Source organism: Spodoptera frugiperda, chromosome 8 (genome assembly GCF_023101765.2).
Source record: "Spodoptera frugiperda isolate SF20-4 chromosome 8, AGI-APGP_CSIRO_Sfru_2.0, whole genome shotgun sequence".
Classification (NCBI taxonomy): Eukaryota; Metazoa; Arthropoda; class Insecta; order Lepidoptera; family Noctuidae; genus Spodoptera; species Spodoptera frugiperda.
In genome coordinates this window covers 3964808-3988448 of record NC_064219.1, presented here as the reverse complement: position 1 = coordinate 3988448, position 23641 = coordinate 3964808, and the positions used below count along the sequence as shown (strand labels likewise).

General features: G+C 36.7%; 2 protein-coding genes across 3 annotated transcripts in view; one reads left to right on the top strand and one right to left on the bottom strand.

Annotated features, from left to right (window-relative positions):
• Positions 1-8633, top strand: part of LOC118275795 (putative epidermal cell surface receptor) — a 55448-nt gene extending 46815 nt beyond the window's left edge. Inside the window, exons 10-19 of one of the 2 annotated variants that reach the window (XM_050695358.1) lie at positions 174-1313; positions 1839-2154; positions 2578-2776; positions 3386-3525; positions 4065-4255; positions 4769-4985; positions 5596-5699; positions 6256-6414; positions 6875-6958; positions 7399-8633. In XM_050695358.1, coding sequence (XP_050551315.1) covers positions 174-1313; positions 1839-2154; positions 2578-2776; positions 3386-3525; positions 4065-4255; positions 4769-4985; positions 5596-5699; positions 6256-6414; positions 6875-6958; positions 7399-7406 — 2558 coding nt within the window. In that variant the 3' untranslated portion in view covers positions 7407-8633. The remainder of the gene's footprint in view (positions 1-173; positions 1314-1838; positions 2155-2577; positions 2777-3385; positions 3526-4064; positions 4256-4768; positions 4986-5595; positions 5700-6255; positions 6415-6874; positions 6959-7398) is intronic. The other variant, XM_050695360.1, reaches the window with a different exon arrangement.
• A 612-nt stretch (positions 8634-9245) lies between these two features.
• LOC118275521 (neuroendocrine convertase 2) overlaps positions 9246-23641 on the bottom strand; it is a 94527-nt gene continuing 80131 nt past the window's right edge. The window contains exons 8-14 of the mRNA XM_050695241.1: positions 19530-19642; positions 17073-17273; positions 16443-16518; positions 13456-13613; positions 12532-12696; positions 11710-11827; positions 9246-11404 (exon numbers count right to left, since the gene is read on the bottom strand). Of these exons, the coding sequence (XP_050551198.1) occupies positions 11228-11404; positions 11710-11827; positions 12532-12696; positions 13456-13613; positions 16443-16518; positions 17073-17273; positions 19530-19642 (1008 nt within the window). The 3' untranslated portion in view covers positions 9246-11227. The remainder of the gene's footprint in view (positions 11405-11709; positions 11828-12531; positions 12697-13455; positions 13614-16442; positions 16519-17072; positions 17274-19529; positions 19643-23641) is intronic.

Sequence of the window (23641 nt, the reverse complement as noted above, 5' to 3'; positions counted from 1 at the left end):
ATTTTGATACTGCTTCCACGCCATGAACACTTTATATTCTGCAACTTCGACAATAACATCATTCATCATTAATGCGACAACGATAATGCTTAATTCAAGATCATATTCACTCCATCATTGTTCATCTCACATTATCACGAGCATGTCACTCATCCGCACATTATTACTTGCAGCTGGAAATGGATCATCTTTTCAGAGTTTCAACATGCCTGTTCTCGGTGAAATGATGAACTTTGTGACGCCACTACCACCTGAGACACCCACATCTGCCCCTGTCATACCCACCCCTCCCTTTACGACTGACGCTGTAGACTACTACAGACACCTTAACCCTGTGAAATCACTACCAAAATACCTCAAAACTGTCTTCCCTTCCACAGTCACAGTAGTTGCCCAGTACCAACCTGAATCAGTTTCCAAACCCTCGCCTAGTACTCAAGGAGACAATATCACAGTATTCTCCCTCAACGATGTCGATGCCAAATTCAAAACTATTCATCCCGAGCCACCCCTCGTTGGTACCCATGATAACTGGGACCTACAGCACCGAAAACAAGAACACCCAAAACTGCCAGATTCTTATAGAAAACCACTCCCACCTCCCACTTACCAACAAACTCGCGGTGACCAGCACATTAACTACATTACCCCAGATATGAAACTACACGAATTCTTTCATAGGCCTCCTCCGCCTACCCCACGCCCACTCCAACAGTCCGCAGAAACAGGACCAGTTAAATCAGTGTATGAGCCGGTTAGGAAAGTGCCCATCTCTAGAATAGAAAATCTTAACTTCTTTCTACCTTCGCTCGAAAGACGACCGTTATCCGAATTCACTAAAAGCCACAGTGAGATGAAATCTAACACTATGTCCGATATGCATGTGCCGAACTTATTCGAACCCGTTATACAAAATAACACTGGAGACTTCCATATTCCTCACGTGATCCTCCCCCAAAGTAGTGGTCGAGACCAGGCATTTAGGAAGCATGTGACAATACTTAAAACTAAGGACATGAAGAGCCCAAAACCGACTGAAATGTACCATGACGTGTTGTGGGAGGACGATAGCAAAGCACACCATGTGTTGACTAAAGACCCAAATCCTTATGAGACTGTGCTACTAAGACCTGTGCTTAACTCTAAGCCTGACGTCGCCTCAACATATACTCAAAACTCGAAGGCGACCCACATGGGTACTAAGACGTACACGACACTGGATTTAGAGCATTTGCTCAATCAGATGGATGTGGAGACTGTAGCGAATAAGAACCTGGGACGGTCGGCAGACAAAGATCCGGGGGACCCGGCAGGTTTGTTGCCTCGCCTTGGTGTTTGTGTGTTGCTCAATATATTAACGACTGACTCCCAATTTTGACTGACATTTCCAATCTTCTGTATATTTTACTAAACTTTGTTGCAGAATTAGGAAGCAATTCGTCACACCTATAAAAACAAATTACTGTTTTAGTTGTATTGTTTATGTAATGTGTTCATATTCCGATTAACACATCGTCTAGTCAATCATAACGTCATCTTATTGTATTAACTACTACTATTTGTAAACTGTCGTAGTTTGTTTAGTGTTTATGTGAAAAGAGACATTTTGAATTAGAATATTCTTTAGTTAGTTAGTCAAAATGATCAAGTTTCTCAAGTTGGAATCACGTATTTGTTTCGACTGTTCCTAAAACAGTTTTTAATTGAAATGGAATTCTTTCTAAAGACTCTAGTGGCCTTAAATTTATTTCGTGTTTGGATAATAATTTCTTTCAAAATGTCTTCTTGGTGCGGTTATTTAATAATTTCTTCTGTATCAACGTGTTACTCGCTTGCAGGTCACACGACAACGGATGGGCCATCTCTGCAGTCATTCCTTCCAACCATACCTCCTGAGATCCACTTCCCTCACGATGATAACATTCCGGACTACGACCAGAACAACATCCACAGGCCTATGGGTCCTGGGGAGCCTGCATTGCAGGGTCTACCACCAGGTCTGACCCTACCTCCAGGGTATGGAGACATGAACAAGAAGCTGACTGTTATTTCTCTGCAAGCGGACTCTCCTACAAGTGTGAAGATGCTGTTTGGACTTCCACCTGTGCTGGTGGGATTGAGAGGCAGTGTCGATTTGAGATATACTGATAAGGCGTAAGTGTTTCCATTGAGGTTCTATCAAGAATTTTTTGAAAATGTTAATGACATTGTGAAACAACGTCTTGAATCATCACCAATTATTACACGAAGATGGCTCAACAGATTTTCAAGTCCTTGGTTTGTTAAATTCGTTTCAACCCAAATAAACTCAATTTTATTATACTATTTGACACATTTGAATCCGTTTCCAGGATAGATGTCCTAGATTATATAAACTATTTTTATAATAACTATCGTGAGATATACTAAGTTAACTAAAATCACGGGTTACTCACGTAAATTAATGGAGAAAAGCTCTACTACTTGCGTCACAGACGGACTCTTCATCATGAGCAACGTGCGCATACGCGGCGACGTCGTGCAGCCTATATCTTCTATAAAATACTTCATACGATAAATTCTTCTCTCATTTTCCAGCGACGAAGACATCGCCCATTGGTTCTCGCAAGTGTTCGCGCCAGCAGACGAGATCCTGACCACTCCTCGTCTAGAGTTCAGACTGACGGGTCTCTCTCCCGGCACAACGTACAAGATCAGAGGAAAGCTGTACCTCCACAACCTTCCAGTGGAACCAGAAAGTGAAATCTATACAGTTCGGACTCTGGATTCACCTTCGGTAAGTATTTTCTCGTTATTAACGCATCAACAGCCTATAAGTGGCCACTGTTGACCAAAGGCATCTTCTCGCACGGAGAAGATTTGAGCATTAATCACCACGCTTGCTCAATGCGGGTTGGCGATTTCAAAATTATAATCAGAAATTGTAAGCCCAGGTTTCCTCACGATATTTTTCTTCACCGTTTGTCAGTGGTGTCTAAATAATCTTAGAAAGTACATATAATTCGGAAAACGTCGCATTGGTACTTTGCCGTTGGTAGGTTTTGAACTCGCACCGTCATGCATGAGAAGCGGGCGTCTTAAACCTCCGGGCTACCACAACATACTAGGTTGTTATATGGTTTGACTGCACGATTGACGCGGTGGCTGGACAACCGGCTGCCGTGCAACGGGTAGCGGGTTCGATTCCCGCACGGAACAACTGTTTGTGTGATCCACAAATTGTTGTTTCGGGTCTGGGTGTCATGTGTATGTGATTTTCTATGTTTATAAACGCACCCACAACACAGGAGAAGGAGAAAACTTTGCCCCCTAATGTGGGGCAACATTTTTTTTTTATAATATTAGGTTGGTCAATTGAATGAAGACATTTTTTTTTATGTCTCAGGCGACTCCAACAGTAGAAGAGAAACGCCGTGAGATAGACAGCCGGCTGACGATCGTGGATGTCAATGACACCGTGGCTCACGTCACGTGGAGACGGTTCGGCGAGGACGAGCTGCAGTTCATAGACGCTATACAAGTCAGGTAAGATGATGTTTTAACATCTTCTTAGTTGCTTAGGAAGTTTAGGTTTTTGAAAATGCTTCACTTGTTATGTATCGCCAGTCGCACATAGACGATTGACGAACAAATCAACGCATGACGTCATAAATTTTGTATCGCACTTATGAAGTTTTTGGATAGAAAATCCCAACGAACAACAGTTGGACAGAAAACCCGCCAGGCATGATCAACTCGAGTGGAAAACTTAAAACTGCCATGTAACCGCTAAATTAATGGCCCGGCATGACTTTGTTCGTCAAACAAAAAAAATAATAAAATTGTATTTGTTTGTCTATCTTTAAGTGAAGTTAATTGCAAAATATAGATATCTATCAAGAAGAAAAGGAGCAATATCTTTCCGTTACGTGTCTAAAAATCCGTCAGAAAACTACGTCTATGCATTAGAACATACTAATAGTCAAAAGAGTATCATTTGTCCTGCAGTGTATAGATAAAAACCCTTGGATTATGATGAAATATTATATCGCTTCTATCCTAACCTCTTCACCATTCTTCCTCAGATACCGTCCAGTGGGCACTCCAATCTACAGCATGACAGAACTCCTACACCACAGCCGGTCCACGGCTGAGCTGCATGACTTGCGCCCTGGTAGTCGGTATGAGGCATCTCTCGTGTTGGTACCGCCTCCGAAAGCTACCACTGAGCTGGTCGATCCTGGTAGAATTGAGTTCACCACCGCTCCTTATGTTGGTAAGTCATGCCATTATTTTATCTAGTAAAAATAATGTAGTATGTATGTACTGATCGCCGACAGCGAGGCGGACAGCAGTGACCCGACTGCCAGGTGCAAGCAAAAGAACGTTGCATCGCTCGCTCTCGGTGCTCCGACTATAGGCTTGCACCTCGCGGGCGATGAACCTTAAGCTATCTGGCAACTAGCAGTAGCCATAAACCGTGAAGGAGCGGAGTAGGAGCCGTACTTTTTAATGTACTCTGACCTTAAAATACCTTAAGAGTCACACACATTTTCGATACTTGCGTACATTGGAACTGGATGTATCTATCTGGATATATGTATCAATGTTTTTATTTATCACCTGATAAATGATCTTACTATATATAGATTGTGATTACGATAATTTGAAATGATTACAAAGCGTATACCAACTCAAAACAATTACGATAAAACTCAAAACACATCTAATCTTAATACATTGATATAACGATACAAATGTAATACAATGATATATCTATCGTTTTCAGACCCATACAACTGGACGGTGACCATCGAGGCTCGCACGGTTGGCTCAGAAGCTGCAGAAGTATGGTGGCGTGGTATCCCATCACCAGCTGAGCGCTGGGTTCGAGTCTACCGTGGAGCTCATGCATGTGGATCTAAGAGGGAACAGGATGAATTCCGTCTGGCTACCAGGGATCTACCTCCTGCTATCACTCTTACTGGGCTGCAGCCTAACACTAAGTACGTAGACTTTACGTACGTTGTATTTAGGAATGCAGATCTACGCGAGACACAATGTGTTTTCTATTGTGTCTCATATACCGACAGACAAAAGATTAAAGCACATTTTATTCTTCCCATTATGGTTAATGTCAAATTATTTATTTCAATCAGTTTACTTTGATAGATCGTCAGTTAATAAAAAATGAGTCGGTTGGTTCTTTACTTGACTCGTGTATATCGGTGTATCCTCTGAGTTTGTTTCGGCATTTCTTCTCAGAGTAGTCCGATAGGAAATGCCGGCCTCATCTAGTTATTTAAGAGATCGACGTGTAAAAGTGTTATTTTATAACCTATTTGCAAAAATAAATATCGTTTCATCATTTCATTTCATTTCATCATTATAATGGTCCCATGTTGGGCGTCAATAAGGGAACTACTACTCGATGAGCCAAAAATCGAATAATTGGTCTGACATTTGATGTTATGACCGCTGTTTATTTTGAGCTCTAGTCTCATCATCATCATCATCATCATCATCATCATCATCAGTCTGAAGATGTATCAACTACTGTTGAACAAAGGCCTCCCCCTTAGTCATTTTAAATTATAGTCTATTTTTTTCTTTCAGATGTCGTGTGTGGCTGGAAATGTTCCTGACGAACGGTAAAGTGAAGACTAGTAATGTTTTGGAGATTAACACAAAACATGAAGACTCTCCCGAGCCTATAGACAGTAAGTAGTTTGTTCTTAAGTAAATATTTTATCTTTTGTTTTGTTCATTTGATGATACTACCCGATCTAATACTGATCTGATACATTCACAAGTTATAATCGATATTTTATTTTACATCGACCGAATACGTATAAAATGAGTTACTTAATGTTTGTCTTCAGACTTAATTATATACGCTATTCAATTTTAGGTGGTACCTAATGATTTCCTCCTAGTGACAGAACTATATTTGAGAGCTATGTTTGAGTATTTGACCATTAATGTTTGTTTTCAGACTTAGGTAATTGTTAGCAATTTTTTGTTAAAATTAAGTACCTAATGATTTTCTCCTGTATCATACAACGTAAAATACCTACGTGTCTAATATTTTTTCATTACCTATATTATAACTGACGGGCTAAATAGATATTTAATTTTCACACCCCGTCATCATCCCTATAGTTTTGGAGAGTGTGATATATTTGAGAGATCGACACATTGCGTAACGCGCTGCTACTGCACCAACCGTGCAATCTAACCATGAAACAGATATCCAGCAACATATTTTTGTTCCAGACGAGATAGAAGCATCATCAGTGGCCAGTCGTCACCGCGGCGACTACTACGGCGCGCTGGTGGGGGTGGGGGCGGTGGCTGCCCTCGGCGCCCTCACCTCGCTGCTGCTACTCCTTGTGGTGCTTCGGAGACATCGACCACGATCCGTGCCTATCACTAGTACGTATATTATTGTTATTTGTGTGTGATTTTATCCAAATGCCCATTTCTTTTTTACTCTTCATGACCTTCATGACCTATTTTATGATAATAGTCTAGCAGACCAACTGATGATTTTACAAGTCGTGACAAGTGCAGTGTCGGCCTTTTGAGGGTTGAAAATTTAAAGGTTGTTGGGGAATTGGGGATTGGGAAGATTGAGTGGGTAATTGTACCTCCGATAACCTCACTCACACAACGCAAGCGTTGTTTCACGTCGGTCGCTCCGGTCACTCCGGTTGTGTCGGCCCATTCGTGTCGAAGCATGGTTCTCCCACACTTGAATCTAACCTAAGATGGATTAGCAATTTTAGATTTATCGTACTCGTCCGCCCTCGACCCTAAAGAAAGAGTATACGTAACAACACCAACTTATGTGACTAAAACTAAGACATTAAAGTAATATCTGCTATGTTTCCAGCTGTGCCATCTGCTCCTCGAGAGTCGTCGCTCCCGCCGTACGACAACCCAGCATACAAACTAGAGTTACAACAGGAAACCATGGGTAGGCAATCTTGATATTTGTCTACTAAAACACGTGAAGCTGTTGGTTCTAAACCTTATCTCTCTGATTGTGACAGTGACCCACCGAATTATGAGAGTAAACCTATAGTTGATATTATGTTATCTAATGTAGGAGATGAATGAATTCGGCTCTAGATGTATAATATGACCCAATAAGACCTTTATATTGTTGCCTTGCTACTGCACGGTTCTCGAATTGTGCCCAGTATATGGCAATAAGTTTACGCGCTATTACATGGGCCTTATAACACAAATGGTGAAAAGCGTCTATACCTCTATTGTGTAGCCGTAATGTGCACCTCTGCCCACCTCTTCGGGGATAAAAGGCTTAACGATGCATGATGATATATTTTTTGACCATTACTGACTTTTTGACATTAGGTACTGTTATAGTATACTTACTTCAATGTTTATTTCCAGACCTCTGACAGTTAAGTTCCCGTGGGCACCTGAATGGCCTCAACGGGATCTCGGAGCGCGGCGTTGATGTAGACATGCACAACGGCAGGCCATACAACGAGATGGGTGTATGAGCCCATACAACCAACCAAACAGACCAATACCTGTTTACTAATACAATAAAATAAAATAACTACACGAACTTTTAAAATGTGTTTGTGAGATACCATACAACATTCATACAAATAAATAAAGGGTGTATATAACAACCCCGTACAAAAGTTGTATGGCCAAGAATGTGGGAGTAAATAAATTAATAACAAAAAAAAATTTCATGGGACCATACAATAATGTGACTTTACTAAAAAAAACTGTGAATTAAAGTGAAACAGTGATGGACGGACGAAAGTTTTTGTACGTATTTGTATGTTTTACATGGGTTTAAGTGTTCTGTACCTTAATTTAATCAAATTTGTATAAAATAAGGTAGCGAAAACCATACAAAAATGTATGGAATTTAATTATTATGTTCTTAATATAAGTGCTATGAAATTCGTTACAATTCAATTAAAAAATGTGTAAACATAAAGTTATATGTCATAGTAAGTAGCAGATTCCTTATATTAAAATGTAGTAGAATAATTAATTTCTTCCCCATAAATTAATTAATCATAAAAAAATACCCGATGTGATATCCCATAAATAGATAAGCTGTCACTTTTGTATTGTATTGTATTTAAATAATTTTATTATGCATCGAAATACAATCAGCCTAAGTAATTGCAAACCTAAGATATTTTTTTAAATGTGACTTTGCCGTCTGTCGACGCAATCGGATTCTATTACGGCTTTTATTTCATCCTATTTATATATACCTATCTGTATTTAGTATGTCTATATTTTTTAAGTATGTAAGATTCGTAGCAAATGGTGTTCCATTGTCTCTGCCTACCCCCATGGGGGACAGGTTATCTATGTATCTATGTATGTTTATTTCTTAGTTAAATTAATGATAAAACTATTCTGTGCCTTTGATTCGAATCAACTTTTTTTTCTTACCTCTTTTATATTTATTTATTTCTTCTTGATTATTACCGGCGACGGCTTAGCGAGACTAAGATATATTCCATATGTGTATATAGTGTAATAAATAGATTTTGTACTTAATTCCAATACCTTGTGTATAGCTATAACTATTGTAAAATAAACAAACTGCCCGATACATTTGTTAATGAAAATTAAATGTTGAAAAATTATTGCTTTGTTTCATTTCTTATTTTCATATCTTACCGTAGGTATATTAAAAGATAGTTTATGAGGGTGTGGATGTAGGTTCAACATCTCAAAATCTAGAGGTTCTAGCTAAAAAACTTTCATGCAGACTAGGACGAGACTAGTCCTTCCAAATCCTTTCCTTTTAAATTCGTGAAAATGGATTAGAAATTTTGTAAATGGGCTCATTCTATCCCAGGGTCATTCCACTCCGTCAATCGATTAAAAATTGTTTTGCTGGTGGATGTTTGGTTATTTTTTAGCTAGGACTTTTTGATTTTAGAGATATTGCAAGAGTTTTACGTAAAATAGAATAGACTTGATCCAACCATAAAATCCAATAGGAAATAGGATTTATAATAAGTACTACTTCTTGAAAATCAGGGCGGCGCGGCGGCTCCCATGTAAATCAATTTGTAGTTTTGTTGTGACGAGTTTTAACGATGATTTTTTTATTTGTAAGTATCAAGAAGGTAAAATTGTCTGGTAGTTTCTAGTAGTAGTGCTAGTATCAAGTACCTCAAGATATATTTTTTAAAACCTTATTAGTTTTTAAAACCCTCACATAAACACTATAAAAGGGAAAGGAGTAGCAATTACAAAAACATCATTTAATTCAAATACAACACCAAATCACATTATATTTTCTATAATAGTAGTACATAATATATTTTTCTTTATATGTTTTTTTTTAATTTCTTAACCATTATTACCTAACGATTTTGTATTAATCCTACGGTTATGCTCATAATTGTAAATACATAAAGTTACTTGGTTAATATGGAAGTGAAAACGCTAAAACCTTTTATTTTAATAATAAATTTTATTCTTTAAGAAAATAGATGCAAAGAGGCTGTTTTACTTTTCAGTGTTTGTGGGCCCCAAAGGAAGTATAATCATGTTGTTATTTATATAAATAGCTTTATTATATCTTATTTGATAACGATAATCTTCTAATATATTCTTTGTAAATACTATAACATACGTGCCTTTCGACACGTATTATTATTTAACCCAAAAATATTCAAATGAACTTCATTTAGCTGGGTTAAATAAAGGCCATTTGAATTCAATCAAAAATTACAAACGTATTAATTTAATTTAAAAAATGATTAATTAAATAAATTGGCTACTTTAACTACAAAAAATACAAAAATATTTATGACAAATTAATTTGGCTACAATAAAAATAATTAATGTGAATTTAAATGCTGGATAAAATGTATCTATTCTATAATAAATCTTGTTCAACTTCTAACATTTTATGAAATAAAACATAATTATTAGATGATGATATTTTGTGTCAAATGTAGGGCGATTAATACGACGTTTTACCTGATATGTCCGTCTGTATGTAAGTTCTAGATTTATAAAGAAGATGAACAAAATTCATAGAAAATAAATATATTCTACATTCTACTGCGAATTTTATTATAAAAATAACGTCATTCCAATCTTTAATGTAAGAAAAAATATTTCATATTTCTAACAAAACTAGCTTTTTAAATATTATAATAGTATTTTAAGCACAGATTTAACAAAATTTTTAACAATATTATTAGGAAAACAAAATGACTAGAATCGTTTTAAAAAGTAATAAAAAAGATTGTTTTTTTTTTAAAGAAGGAAGTTGAAAATATTTTGAACAATTTTATTCAGGAATTAATCCAACCTATCAATTCCCTTTTCATACATATAATAAAAAAATCGCCATTTCTTTTTTTATGCCATAAATAGTTATAAACGGTAACATTCCATAAATTAATTTATTTTTAACAAATAATATTATACATAAAATAAAATAATTTAAAGCAACATAAATAGATAAAATAATTACTCAGTTACCGTTTAACAAAAATAAATTACAGAAATATAAATAATTTAATTAACAAAATATTATTTTTTGCTTCTGTGAAAACTATGTACAAAAATACATAAGTTTTTACAGATGCTCGATTATTTTGTAGACATAACATTTATTACAGAGTCATTAAATATTTAATCGATCTGTAATTTTGTAGTTATGCAACTTGCCTCTGTTTGAAGGATTTTGTAATTAAAAAAGCTAATTTTCTGTAATGCTTTGTAGTATATGTTATGCCTACATTGTTTTCAAATCCAAGTTTTCTTCACTGATCAGTTGCTTGCGTTCATAAAATGCATTTTAAGTCATTTGATGAGATACACTAAAATGTGGTGTTCACGAAAAAATCATCACTTTAAACCTGAAATCTACCTGTCTGCGTGATTGACAATTGCTGAGGCCCCTGCAGTAGATGTCTTAAACCAATCAATTCCAACCAGTTTACCACCAGATTCCAGAAAACACTCAACAAGAATTTCTGCTGTATAGCCCTATATATTTCAAGATGACCTTCGTTCAAATAAAAACATACCTTCACAGTAAAGACTATAGAACTCAAACTACGTTGACAAGCATCATATTCAGCGATTTTAAGTTTCCATCTATAAAATTTTCCTAAAATTTTTGTACCAAATATTAAAAAATATCTTCTAAACTAAAATTTCAACTAGCGAACCCTGATTAGTGATGAAAACCTGGTGTGGTTCCTATGTATTAGTTGATCGCGTTGTCTTCGTGAGCCTTCTTGACGACGGCGAGCTTTGAGTGGGGATCCTGGGGCTGGAGTTGGGCGTAGGGGGGTGCCCTAGTACCGTGGAGCACTAGAGACCAGCCTCGGAAGAACCCTGACCAGTCACCTGGGTTGCTGTTTGGACCACCGTTGTAGCGTGCCTGGATACGAAAATATGATATGATATTTGTGGCAGGGTAGTTATTGACCTAATCGTAAGCAAAATTTGTTTAAAAAATAGCGAGCCTTGCCTAGAGAATTTGTTAAAGTAATCAATTTGATTTTCGGCATCTTTGACAAAATATATTTTTGAAAACATTTAAATATTATTTACCATTCACACGCCAAAATGATAAAGAAATCAATAGCAAGAATAGTAAACGGTGACTTTCAGCAACGTCTTAAAATTGGCAATGGAAAATATAACTTCTTTTGATAATTACTTCAGTGAAAAGCAAAAGCTTACCTCTAAGATCCAGGTGCCCTGAGGGTATTCTCCCCAAGTGTGTGTGGTCATGAACGGCCACTTGGTGAAACCATCACGGGAGTCGTCATCATTCGCGCGCCTGCTCAGGATCATTGATCTGGAGAACAAAATTAAGAAGTAGTTCAGAAAAAAATGAATGTGGTGTCTATGATAAACTTGGAGCTTCTTTTAAGCTCAGTGGTTGGCCAAGCTTGTTTAATTAAGTTATTTTTTTAATCTAACAAGACTAGTGGTATTATGAGGATCTTTAGCTACTATGTGTTCCTTTAACACTATTTCAAATGCCGAAAGCTTGTCAAGAAGTTACTTTTTTTTTTTTTTTTTTTTTTTATGGAACAAGCCGGCAATCGAGCAGACGTATTACCTGATGGTAAGCAATCGCCGCCGCCCATGGACACTTGAAACACCAAAGGCGTTACAAGTGCGTTGCCGGCTTTTTGGGAGTTAGGAATTTAAGGGTTGTTGTTCGGGAATCGGGGATGGGGAAGATTGGGAAGGGGGAATTGGGCCTCCGGTAACCTCACTCACACAACGAAACACAACGCAAGCGTTGTTTCACGTCGGTTTTCTGTGAGGCCGTGGTATCACTCCGGTCGAGCCGGCCCATTCGTGCCGAAGCATGGCTCTCCCACACTTAAACTTCACATATTTCAGCATAGGTTACAAACGACATCACAAAAACTTGGTTTCAGTAAAGTCATAAGTACCAATTATTCGCTTCACTTTTCTTTCCAAATTACTAGCTCGAAAATATACATACTAAAAAATTATAGACTAATTTCCTAGCTAGTGGTTCCATACCTGGTGCCCATAGGACTAGTGAGGAAGAGTTCAAGGTCTCCGCGCCTGCTGGCGTTGGCGCTGACCACGGCCTGCACGTGTTCCAGGTAGCGGACCTCGCTCGGAGTACCAGCACACGCTGTTGTATCAATCTTCAGGGTCAGGAGACCTTCTGATGGGATTTCACTGAAAAATGTACACAGAATTTATTAATATATGGCAAAACTGGTTATTATTTTATGTTAATCATTGAAACTAGTCGAGTTCTTCGTCAAACAGTTACGTGAGTAAGCCGATAACATAATAATTCATTTAGTATGTCTCACGAAAGTTATAATAAAATTATTTTATGTCTTCTTAAACACCCTGTGACTTCTCCGGTATTACGGGTTTCCATGGGCGGCGCTGATCGCTTACCATCAGGTGACACGTCTGCTCGTTTGCCACCTATTCCATAAAAAAAACACCCATAATCGTCACATTTAGTAGCATTCAAGCCTTAGGTATACTACAATACATGCCTGCACTTAACTTAAGCGCCAATACTATCGGCTTAGATCACAGTATGGCTTCTTTCATTAAAGTCTGCGCTAGATATAATAAGTAGGTACCCATAAAAGTAAACATGTATCGATTTCGCCAATTTCATAGTATATGAAAGTTCACTGCACTTTATCTTATTTTTTATCAAAAACTGCTGGACTATACTGGTCATTGTTAAATTTGCAACTTCAAAGTTAGCTTCAAAGTTAGCAGTAAAAAGTATTCGTATGAGTTTGTTTTACGTTTAAAGTAATCGAAACGAGAGTGAGTTCGGCGCTCTGATTGGCCGGCTCGAATAAACCAACCAATCAGAACGCCGAACGCGCTCTCGTTTCGATTACTTTAAAAGTTAACTCGTACTAAGGGTACAGTATACGTATATCAGATAAAAATTGTACATACGTATGTGTATTAACAGATCCAGCCTCGCAATGGTATCGTGGTGGCACGGATCGCCAGTTGGCAGCCAATGCTGTCATGGCGCCCGCATCCAATACACCGAACCCAAAGAGATGGTTGAACTCTAGTCCCACGCCGTTCATAGTCCAATGGAAACGGCCCTGGAATTAAAAACAGAAAAATTTGGTTATTATAGGGCGTTGAAATGAGGTATTCCTCGAAGCGCAACTGTTTTGAAGCGCACCTCTCCAAGCGCACCTATTTTATTCCTCGAAGCGCACCCGTTAGTTGCGCTTCAAGGAACTATTAAAAATATTAATTTTTATTTCCTCGAAGCGCACCTATGTTTTATTTTCGACTAGAGAGGGGATGCTAACTGAAACTATCGATAATAAGATATCGATAATCTAATACACATAGCGCTATCTATGAGCAAATAAGGTTAAACCTTTAAAAATAGTTTCTTGTCGATGTATGACATCGCAAAATTAAATGTTCCGCTTGAAACCGCCAATCAACGACTTTTATTAGTTATTTTATACAATATTCAATTTAAAAATCTACGTTTCGACTTCAACGTTTGTTTGGGAAATGTCCAACAGATGTTCAAGTAAGTAATAATAATTTATACGTTTTATACTAATACTTTCGGTTGAGGTCTTTGTTCACTCATTAGGATCAATACTAATCTTCTATCAAGAGCCGCCACCTTTATCAGTTCTTTCCATCCGTGCATGAGCGACTGGAGAGGACATGGTTGGAGGTGGATCACTGTGTTGCCCAATTTCTTACTGGCCATGGCAACTTTAAAAGCAAATTGTTCTCATTTAAACTTGTTGATTCACCATGGTGCCAATGTTCGACAGCGGAGTTGCAACATGAGCAATCCGCCCATCACATACTCTGGGAGTGTGGTCTCTGGCAATCTGAGCGTAACGCTATGTTGGATAATTTAATTGTTTCATCAGGTGTAGTTTATTACACGGACCTTGTGGAGTCTCGAGCGAATTTCCGTGCGTTTAGGCGTTTTTGCCATACCTATTATTGGAAGCAAGTATAACAGCTCACGCATAGGACCCATTTAGTATTAACATTTAATATTTTAGTTTTAAGTAAAAATTTCGGTGGTGCTTGGAGACTGGGCTTCTCCCAGTTGTGCAGTCTCTTTTGTGCCTTAAGGCTTAAGTCATCCTGTCTCCTGCATTAAATTCACCGAGGGAAGTGGAAACTATCGTTTTCTTTTCTTCTCCTCTAATAACATCTTCTGATTTGTTTCGTTGCGGGATCCAAGACAGTCATTCATTTCCCTGGGACGCGCCGGATTTCAGTGTTCCGGTGTTTTCATGTTTGTATCTACTGTAGATCCTGGCTTACAGGAGTTGCAGCGGTATGGGAGGTTGTGGCGGGCTTGTCCCACAAAAAAAAAAAACCCGACTGCGTTTCTTTATAATATAAAAATGAAAAAACCCTAATCTATATCTGAAAACTTAGTGAGAGCACATACTGATGGCTTTCTAGAATGGGTCCCGAAAGCTTCAGTTTTACGATGACTTTCTTGTTTTAGGGATTTTTCATTTTCATATTATAAAGAAACGCAGTCGAGTTTTTTAGTTTTTTAAATTACCTTTTTTATTTTATTATTTTTATATTTTGATATATATAAGTAATACAAATCAAACGACTCCTATCAGGCTGAAATCCATCGAGTCGTTCAGGCTATAAAGTGAACAATATTCGAATTTGGCGCCAAAAATCCACTACTTTGTATTTTTTTTATATTTTGATATATCTAGTGTCACTCTCACAGTAAATACGAATCAAACGACTCCTATCAAGCTGAAATCCATCGAGTCGTTCAAGCTAGAGAGTGAGCAATATTCGATTTTGGCGCCAAAAATCCACCATTTTGTTTTTTTTATTATTTTGATATATCCAGTGTCACTCTCACAGTAAATACGAATCTAACGAGACCTCTTAAGTCAAAATCCATCAAGCCGTTTAGGCTGCAGAGCGTGCCAAACAATTATACATACATACTCTCGAAAAACATAACCCTCCTTCTGGCGCTGTCGGGTAAAAAAATAACAATCTATGGTCGACGAGTACAGAGTTCTTCAATATTGTATAAAATAACTAATAAAAGTCGTTAATTGGCGGTTTCAAGCGGAACATTTAATTTTGCGATGTCATACATCGACAAGAAACTATTTTTAAAGGTTTAACCTTATTTGCTCATAGATAGCGCTACGTGTATTAGATTATCGATATCTTATTATCGATAGTTTCAGTTAGCATCCCCTCTCTAGTCGAAAATAAAACATAGGTGCGCTTCGAGGAAATAAAAATTAATATTTTTAATAGTTCCTTGAAGCGCAACTAACGGGTGCGCTTCGAGGAATAAAATAGGTGCGCTTGGAGAGGTGCGCTTCAAAACAGTTGCGCTTCGAGGAATACCTCGTTGAAAGAGGGAGGTATTGCGGTTAGTGTAGCATTTACATTTACTTACATTTGCGAAAAACAAAAAATGCTACCAATAATATTTAGTCTGAACTCTCGACCAACTTCTATTAAAATAAAATTTCTAATAGAATCTCCCACGTACTACAAAACCACATAATAAAAAGAAATGAACAAAAAAAAATTTGAATTTAATAATTATGTCTAGTAATTTGGGCAGACCTTAACCTTTTAAGTTTTCTTTACCTTGACATTTAAACTTTTAGTTAAAATAAACTGAAGGCCGTGTTTTGTAATTTTTCAACTGTTAATAAGGTCTGGTTTCGTTTGAATAATATTCATGTTTATGTTTAATGAGATTGAGGGCATTGTTACGCTGATTATTCATTTTTGTATTATAGTTTTAACATCTGACTGCCTCGTTGGTCGAGTGGTCGCAAGTGCGACTCCCCGACAAGAGGTCTCGGGTTCGATTCTCGGGTCAACATCTAAATCATATAGTTTTTACCAGACTACTTGCAATAAATGCTTACCTTGGCATCATAAAGAGAATTCCGCTTTGATGTCAAAACAGTCAAGTGTTGGATGTCTCGCCACGTTAAACTGGGACTGCAAACAAAATGAGACACTTCTGACAAAAGTAAAAGTAAAATTAAATTTGCTTTAGTTGGTCCTTTCATATGATTTCAAAATTTTACTTCATGTCGAAATTAGGTTAAGGGTTGGTTTGACAATATCTGAGGGCTTAGTAGTAGTACGGGTTTATTTTACGTTTAACGAGAGCGCGTTCGGCGTTCTGATTGGTTGGTTCATTCGTGCCGACCAATCGGGTTGTTGCACTTCGATCAACAATACCAACTTGTTGCACCACCGAATGCACCGTTGTTTCGTTTTCGTTCAATGTAAACCAAACTCGTACTAATACTGATTAAGTTTCTGTTACTGGAACTGACGCATAAGATCGTATATAATAAAAATAAATATAAACGTTTTGACGTACACTAAGCACTAAGCAGCTGCAATGTCATTAGACATAGTGAAACAAGCCCTTAACTATGATTTTAATTTTTCTCATAAAATTTAAGTTTTTCGTCTTTATTAGTCTCTTTAAAACTACTTAATAATAAATACTCATTGTATTTAAATTACGAAATGTAACTTACTTAGCATGCAGAGCCAGCGCAAAAACTCCGGCAGCCTCAGGCGCAGCAGCTGAAGTTCCTGAGTGAGTTGCAGTACACTTTCCATAGAGGTCGGTAGTGGCCACCCCAGTGCTGGGGTCTCGGGCACCATTGCTGAATGTACTAGCCAGCGTTGATGAGCAGGATTCATCGTAGTGCGCGTTCTGACCATCGTTTATGGCACTGGAAATTATGAATTAAAGTTAGAAAATATTTTTGAGGTTATCTCTGATTTTGGTCATAATATTTATGTTCTACTAGCGAAGCGTCCCAGCTTCGCATGGGTGCAATGGTGATATATTATTCATGTATTATACATATAAACCTTCCTCTTGAATCACTCTATCTATTAAAAAAAAACGCATTAAAATCCGTTGCGTAGTTTTAAAGATTTAAGCATACAAAGGGAAATAGGGACAGAAAAAGCGACTTTATTTTATACTATGTAAAACAATGTATTTGATATTTAACTAAGAACAGAATAGAAAATCTATAGAAGCAGTTATAAACAGATATATGACACTATCACACTAATATTATAAATGTGAAACTACTGAAAAGATTTTGGATGGAATTTGGTATACAGACTGGGTATGAGCTGAGTGATCATTAGACCAAAACCTTCCAAATGTGGCTCATGATCCCTAAAAAAACCTAAAAACATGAAAGCTCTTAAGTTTTACAAACGATTTCCAGATTTAGACGGCTGTAAATCTAATAAATGGCGCCCTAGCAAGCCTCTTTATCAATGCCAAAAGTAACTTTTTAAAAATAGTCTGGGATCACAAAGACCGAGAGTAGGTACGTACCTAAAAACCCTCGATTTTTCAAACGAAAGTTGGCATTATGTAAAACGGTTGGAGCTTACTATTGCCTTTAGTACCGACACTGAATACTAATTTGATTCTTTTTTAAATGTAGTACGAAAATACTCTAGCTATTTTACAATTTTAAATTAATATGATTTTGATTAATGATTTTTTGTATAAGATACCTGTATATTAGTTACTGTAGGTAATTTTAAATATTGTAGCCGTAAGTATTACCCGTATTAAATGGTTATTGTTATTTCTTTGTTAGTTATTTATTAAATCTATACTAATAAATTGGAGAGTCTGTAAAATTTTAATAGCTGCCTTTTATTACATGTTTTTGAATATAAATACGATAGATACAACAATATAATATTTATTACTATTTTTGTTTGTCTGTCTGTTTGTTTGTTTTGAACAAAAAAAGTAATATAGTAAAATTCATATTTACTACGCTGACAAAGTAGCGCATAAAAATTTGCCGTAATCCACGCGAGCGAAACCGCCGGAGGTCGCGGTACCGCGCTAGTAACTAAATAATTCTATTCATGTTTAGTCACAAAGTAACTGTCAGACAAATAATTCTATTTTAACTTTAACTTTGTGAATATTTAATACATATACGATTTTAAGAACCAACATATTTCTATGTTTATTTGATCAAGTACCTAATATACCTGATATTTTAATTTAAAAATGAATCCTGTTTTATTTACGGCAGTATAACAAACTGTATAAGAAACCTAATAACAAAGTCTTTGCAACTTTTTTAAAACTGGAGCAAGCTTGACAAATGGCTTCGTCGTAAATAGTGACGGCAACTTTGTTACTTAGGATTTTCTAACTTAAGGCTGCTTTCCTACCAGAGATGTGCTAAGCTACGTTGCTGTGGATACGTTTGGCTTCCACCAATCATATTCATTGGTACACATAGCTTAGCACTGGTGGAAACGGACTCAGGTAAGCTATGATTTTTATATGGAAAGATGCGTGCTATAGATGGCTTCCCTATTATCGACAAATTGCATACTCGAGCATCTTCCTCGAACAGCTATTAAGCTTAGTATCAGTGACAACAGTCACATACTTTCACAGCTTAGCTATTACATCTTCGTAGCATAGCTACATAGCAATTCCCATCTCTGGTGGAAAAGCACCTTAACTTAGGACTTTCTAACTTAACACACGACGCTAGTAGAAAACTTAATTAACGCTATACTTTTCATCACGCTACGATCAATAGGAGCAGAGCAGTGAAGGGAAATGTTGGGAAACAGGAGAACTTACTCCATTTTTTAAGCTTCCGACGCGTGTGCAGCCTTAATTGTTAAAGCTACACAGAAATCATGTACGACGGAAATGTTCTACTTGAAATTATTTAAAAAATATTCCACGCCAGCAAATGTCTATCTTTTATGGTTGACTCACAATAACACGTATAACTCCCGATAGCTTAGCAGTTCGGAGCTTTCTGATTATATTTGTCTACTCTTACGTTTATAACACTCTCATTCGTCCCTAATTAAAAAATGTTAACATTATTACCTATTTAATAAAAAAAGAATCATAGAAATCGGTACAGAAACACCAAAGATAGAAGAAAAATTCTACGTTAAAGTGAACCAACCTGTTAATAGAGACGGTCCACATGGAGGCTGCGTACCCATCGCAGTTGCAGTCATCATCCTCGCCGCCATCACCGCTCGCCCACACGTAGATGTTGCCCAGACCGTTACGACCCTGCCAGGACCAAAACACCATGCTTTAATACTATTGCATAATACTTCTCTCTTTATTCTATGAACAATCTATAAAAAGTAAAGACACGTCTTTTATCCCTGAATTCTTTCTATACTTCCTCTGCCGGGATAAGCAAATGCTTACCCCGGCAAAGGCGTTATGACACGTAATGCCACTGTAGAATGTACACTTTTCACTATTTGTGTTATAAGTCCTATGTAGGTAATAGGGGGTGTGCCTTAATAGGCACACCCCATGTATGTGTTATAAGTCCTATGGAGTCTAGGTTGTGCCCGGTATATGGATTACCATATATAATAGTAATACCTAATAAAGTAGGTACAAGTATACCTACTTAATTAAAGTTTGGAGTTTTAATTCCTTAGTTAGTTAAGTTTTGATATAAATTTATGTTTACCACATTTTAGTACTTCTTACGAACAATTAAGTTCTAAATTCTTTCTATCCTCATTAATAAGAGCCCGCGACAGAATATAAGTTTTCTTTATAAAATACAATAGATTATGATAAACAGATATGGTTTAGAGATTGCAATTATAATAGGTAGGCAGATTTCAGCACATAATGCCGCTGTACAATATACAGCCACTTTTTACCATTTTTTTTATAAGACCCATGTAATAGGGGATGAGCCTATTGCCACAATTCCAGACTCCGTACTACTACTGAGAAATTTTCGCAAAACCGAAAAAAGCCCAGCGGTATTTTGCCCGACCAGGGAATCGAACCTGAGACTCCTTGTCCGGCAATCGCACTTGCGACCACCGACCAACGAGGCACCCTAAAAATATATGTATATTTTTTTACCACAGTGCAAATATTTACTAAAAATTCCTCTTAAAATAACAATCTCAGGAATTACTAACAAAGCGCTAATACTCGTAAACGCTATATCTGAAGTCTAAACACGTTTGTTAACACATATCTAAGCACCTTTGTTAACTTATATATCTCTTCGTTAACATTCCACCAACATTTCAACTCTGTGGCTTGTTCGCTATGTGCGTGGAATTAGCAGCACATATATTATATAAAGCTAGTCTTTATTTCAGTAAGAATGTGAACAATATGTTAATATGTAAGATTTATGAGCTTGCGACAATGTATCTTAGTGTTTATTACCTTGGCATAGAGCATATGTTTCAAGTTATGTTACATTGTTTATTGTGTTCACCGCAGAGTTTTATTTTTGTAATATAATAACACTTTAGTTTAGGTAAATTTCTGTAATATGGTAGTGTATTGTGTAGGCGTAATGTGCTTGGGAGCAAAGAAAAGTAGCACCGAGTCTGGAATTGTGCCCAATGGCAATAGGCTCACCCCCTGTTACATAAGAGTTATAACACGAATGGTGAAAGTGGGTGTACATTGTATAGTGGTTTATGCCGTAATGTAGGCAATAGGCCCTCTATTGGATGGGATATAACACAAACAAATTGTGAAAAGTGAGTGTACATAGTACGGTGGCATTACATACCGTAATGTGCACCACTGCCTACCCCTTCGGGGACGGCGTGACGATACGATGGTTCCTTTTTTTGCTCACAAGTTTTAGTAATACGAAGAGGTAATAAACATTATTTTCTTGATAATAATGGCCTTTATTATTGCGTAGTTCTCACATATATCAACTTTTACGAGCACTTTAAAATTATGGAAGTAAATAACGCAGTAGGCCTCTACTTTATTTCTTGTGTAAATATTTAAAAAATCTCCAGCATTTACTGTTGTACGGTTGGCGCGGTGGCTGGGCAACCAGCTGCCGTGCAACGTGTAGCGGGTTTGATTCACGCACGGAGTAACTCTTTGTGTGATGAATTATTATGTTATCGGCTTACTAACGGAACTGATGAGGAACTCGACTAGTTTCAAGCCATGCTAGAGACTCATCATATACTTTGTGTGATCCACAAATTGTTGTTTCGGGTAAACGCACCCACGACACAAAAACACAAAAAGTTAGTGTGGGGTAAAATTCTTAAAAATAATACTACAAAACTTTGTATGTATTTGAATAATTGATACAAAACTATTACTTATTACTACAATCATCACGTAAGATCACAATAACATACCTATCAACACCACCTAGGTCTTATATACTCACCTAACATAATACCTATTGATACAAACCTCAACAAACATGAGAAATATTCTCGAAAATTGTCTGAAATAATATACAATATATTTCTCTTTATATCCCTCACATTGTTTATTGAACACGGCCGTGTGGGCTCGAGTGATATGGCCCGGCTTAATGTAAAGGTAACCACAAATGCGGACCTACTTTCCACGATATATTTGTATAATAATATGTACTTTGTATATAATGTGTGTTTCTGTTGTTAATGGTCACTCTAGGTGTAGAGAAATGGGTAGGGAAGTGGTTGTTTCGTGTGATGTTTTAGTGTCTCTCCTCCTCATCTCCAAAACGGGTGTATTTGTGTGATCACTTTGGCGCTTTTCAGATATAGATATTTAATGGTAATTATGTATCTCATTGAAAATAAGAAAAATATACTATTTGAATATCATTATTGACTCTTTATAGTAGAGGATCCCACCTAAAAACGACCTTCACCGATCTGTCAATCAGGTGAAAAATTATAGTTTAAAAATTAAAATATGTTTGTGAATGTATATTAATAAGGTTGCCATTACAAAAATGGTCACGGCTATAATTATTATGCTACCGTTATTTATGATCAGATTTTTTTAGGCAACCTTATACTAATAGTAACACAAACTCTTCAACTTTATACATAAAAAGATAGAGCATAGAGCAGAGCAAGAAGTTTTAAATAAAACCACTTTATCTACATTCACAGACCAATACCAATCTTCATAACACCATATCATTTTACGATAGCACATCACTCCATAATAACCTCTATCCGTCGATAGATAGAGTTCTGAATCGATTATAAAGCTCGTATAGACCGGAGATAGTGCGGACGGTTGGCTGTTTAGCTATGAAAGGTAGGACGTAAATGAGGAACTGGAATTGAAATGAAAACGAGATATAAAACTATGAAATTGTTTATAAACGAGTTATGAGGATATGTGAATGTGATATCATGTATTTTATTATAGAGAGGAAAGGACTTAAGGTTGTCACAGATAACAAGGAATATTATCACATATTTTCAGCATTTTTTTGTCAGCGTCTTCGGCCATATTCCCGTGGGATAAAAAGTATACTATTACCGAGTAAATCAGCTCATACTCCGTCTGTTTACCAAATTTCATCAAAATCCGTTCAATCATTTCAACGTGATTGACGATTGATCAGTAATCGTAAAGGCAAAAGCCGAGTAAGGGATCTCACGTGTGGTTCCTGGTCCGGACAAAGTATTATTGTGTGTTTCGAAATTTCTTGAACAATTTTTTAAAATAAAATCAATAATTCTAAGAACAAAATCTTTACTAACTACCAAAGTGGAACTCACATCTAGCTTTGTTCAATTACTCAATAAATACCTCTCTGAAACACAAGTATTCGTTATAAAAAAAAACTCAACTCTTCCTTTAAGTTAAATACCGGAAGAGACGCCATGTTCCTTTTTCAAACGTTCCTCTCTTAGCTTTGAGCGCAGCGGAAATGACGTTGAACGTGAGGAAATGAAGTAGCATTTAAGTGCTTAAAGGTTAAGCCACTTTGGTTCAAACTGGTCTAGTTAAATGTTTGAGGTGATGTGGAAAATTACCTTTTGTTTTCATCGTATAAAAAGGATTGTCTGTTTTATTTATACTGCGGTAAGGTTCTAATTTCTACTAGCGAGGACAATGTAAGGAGTTTACATTACCAGTTTTTGTGTTTTAAACTCTCAACAATATCATTTGGAATTAAAACAAGTATCTGAGCTAACTAGTACTTAGTAAGGTGTTCCCAAACTATACAAGGAGTCTATCAACAACTTTCAAAGATATATTGATTTAAAATATCACATGACGTCACTTTTATGTATGCTTTATATT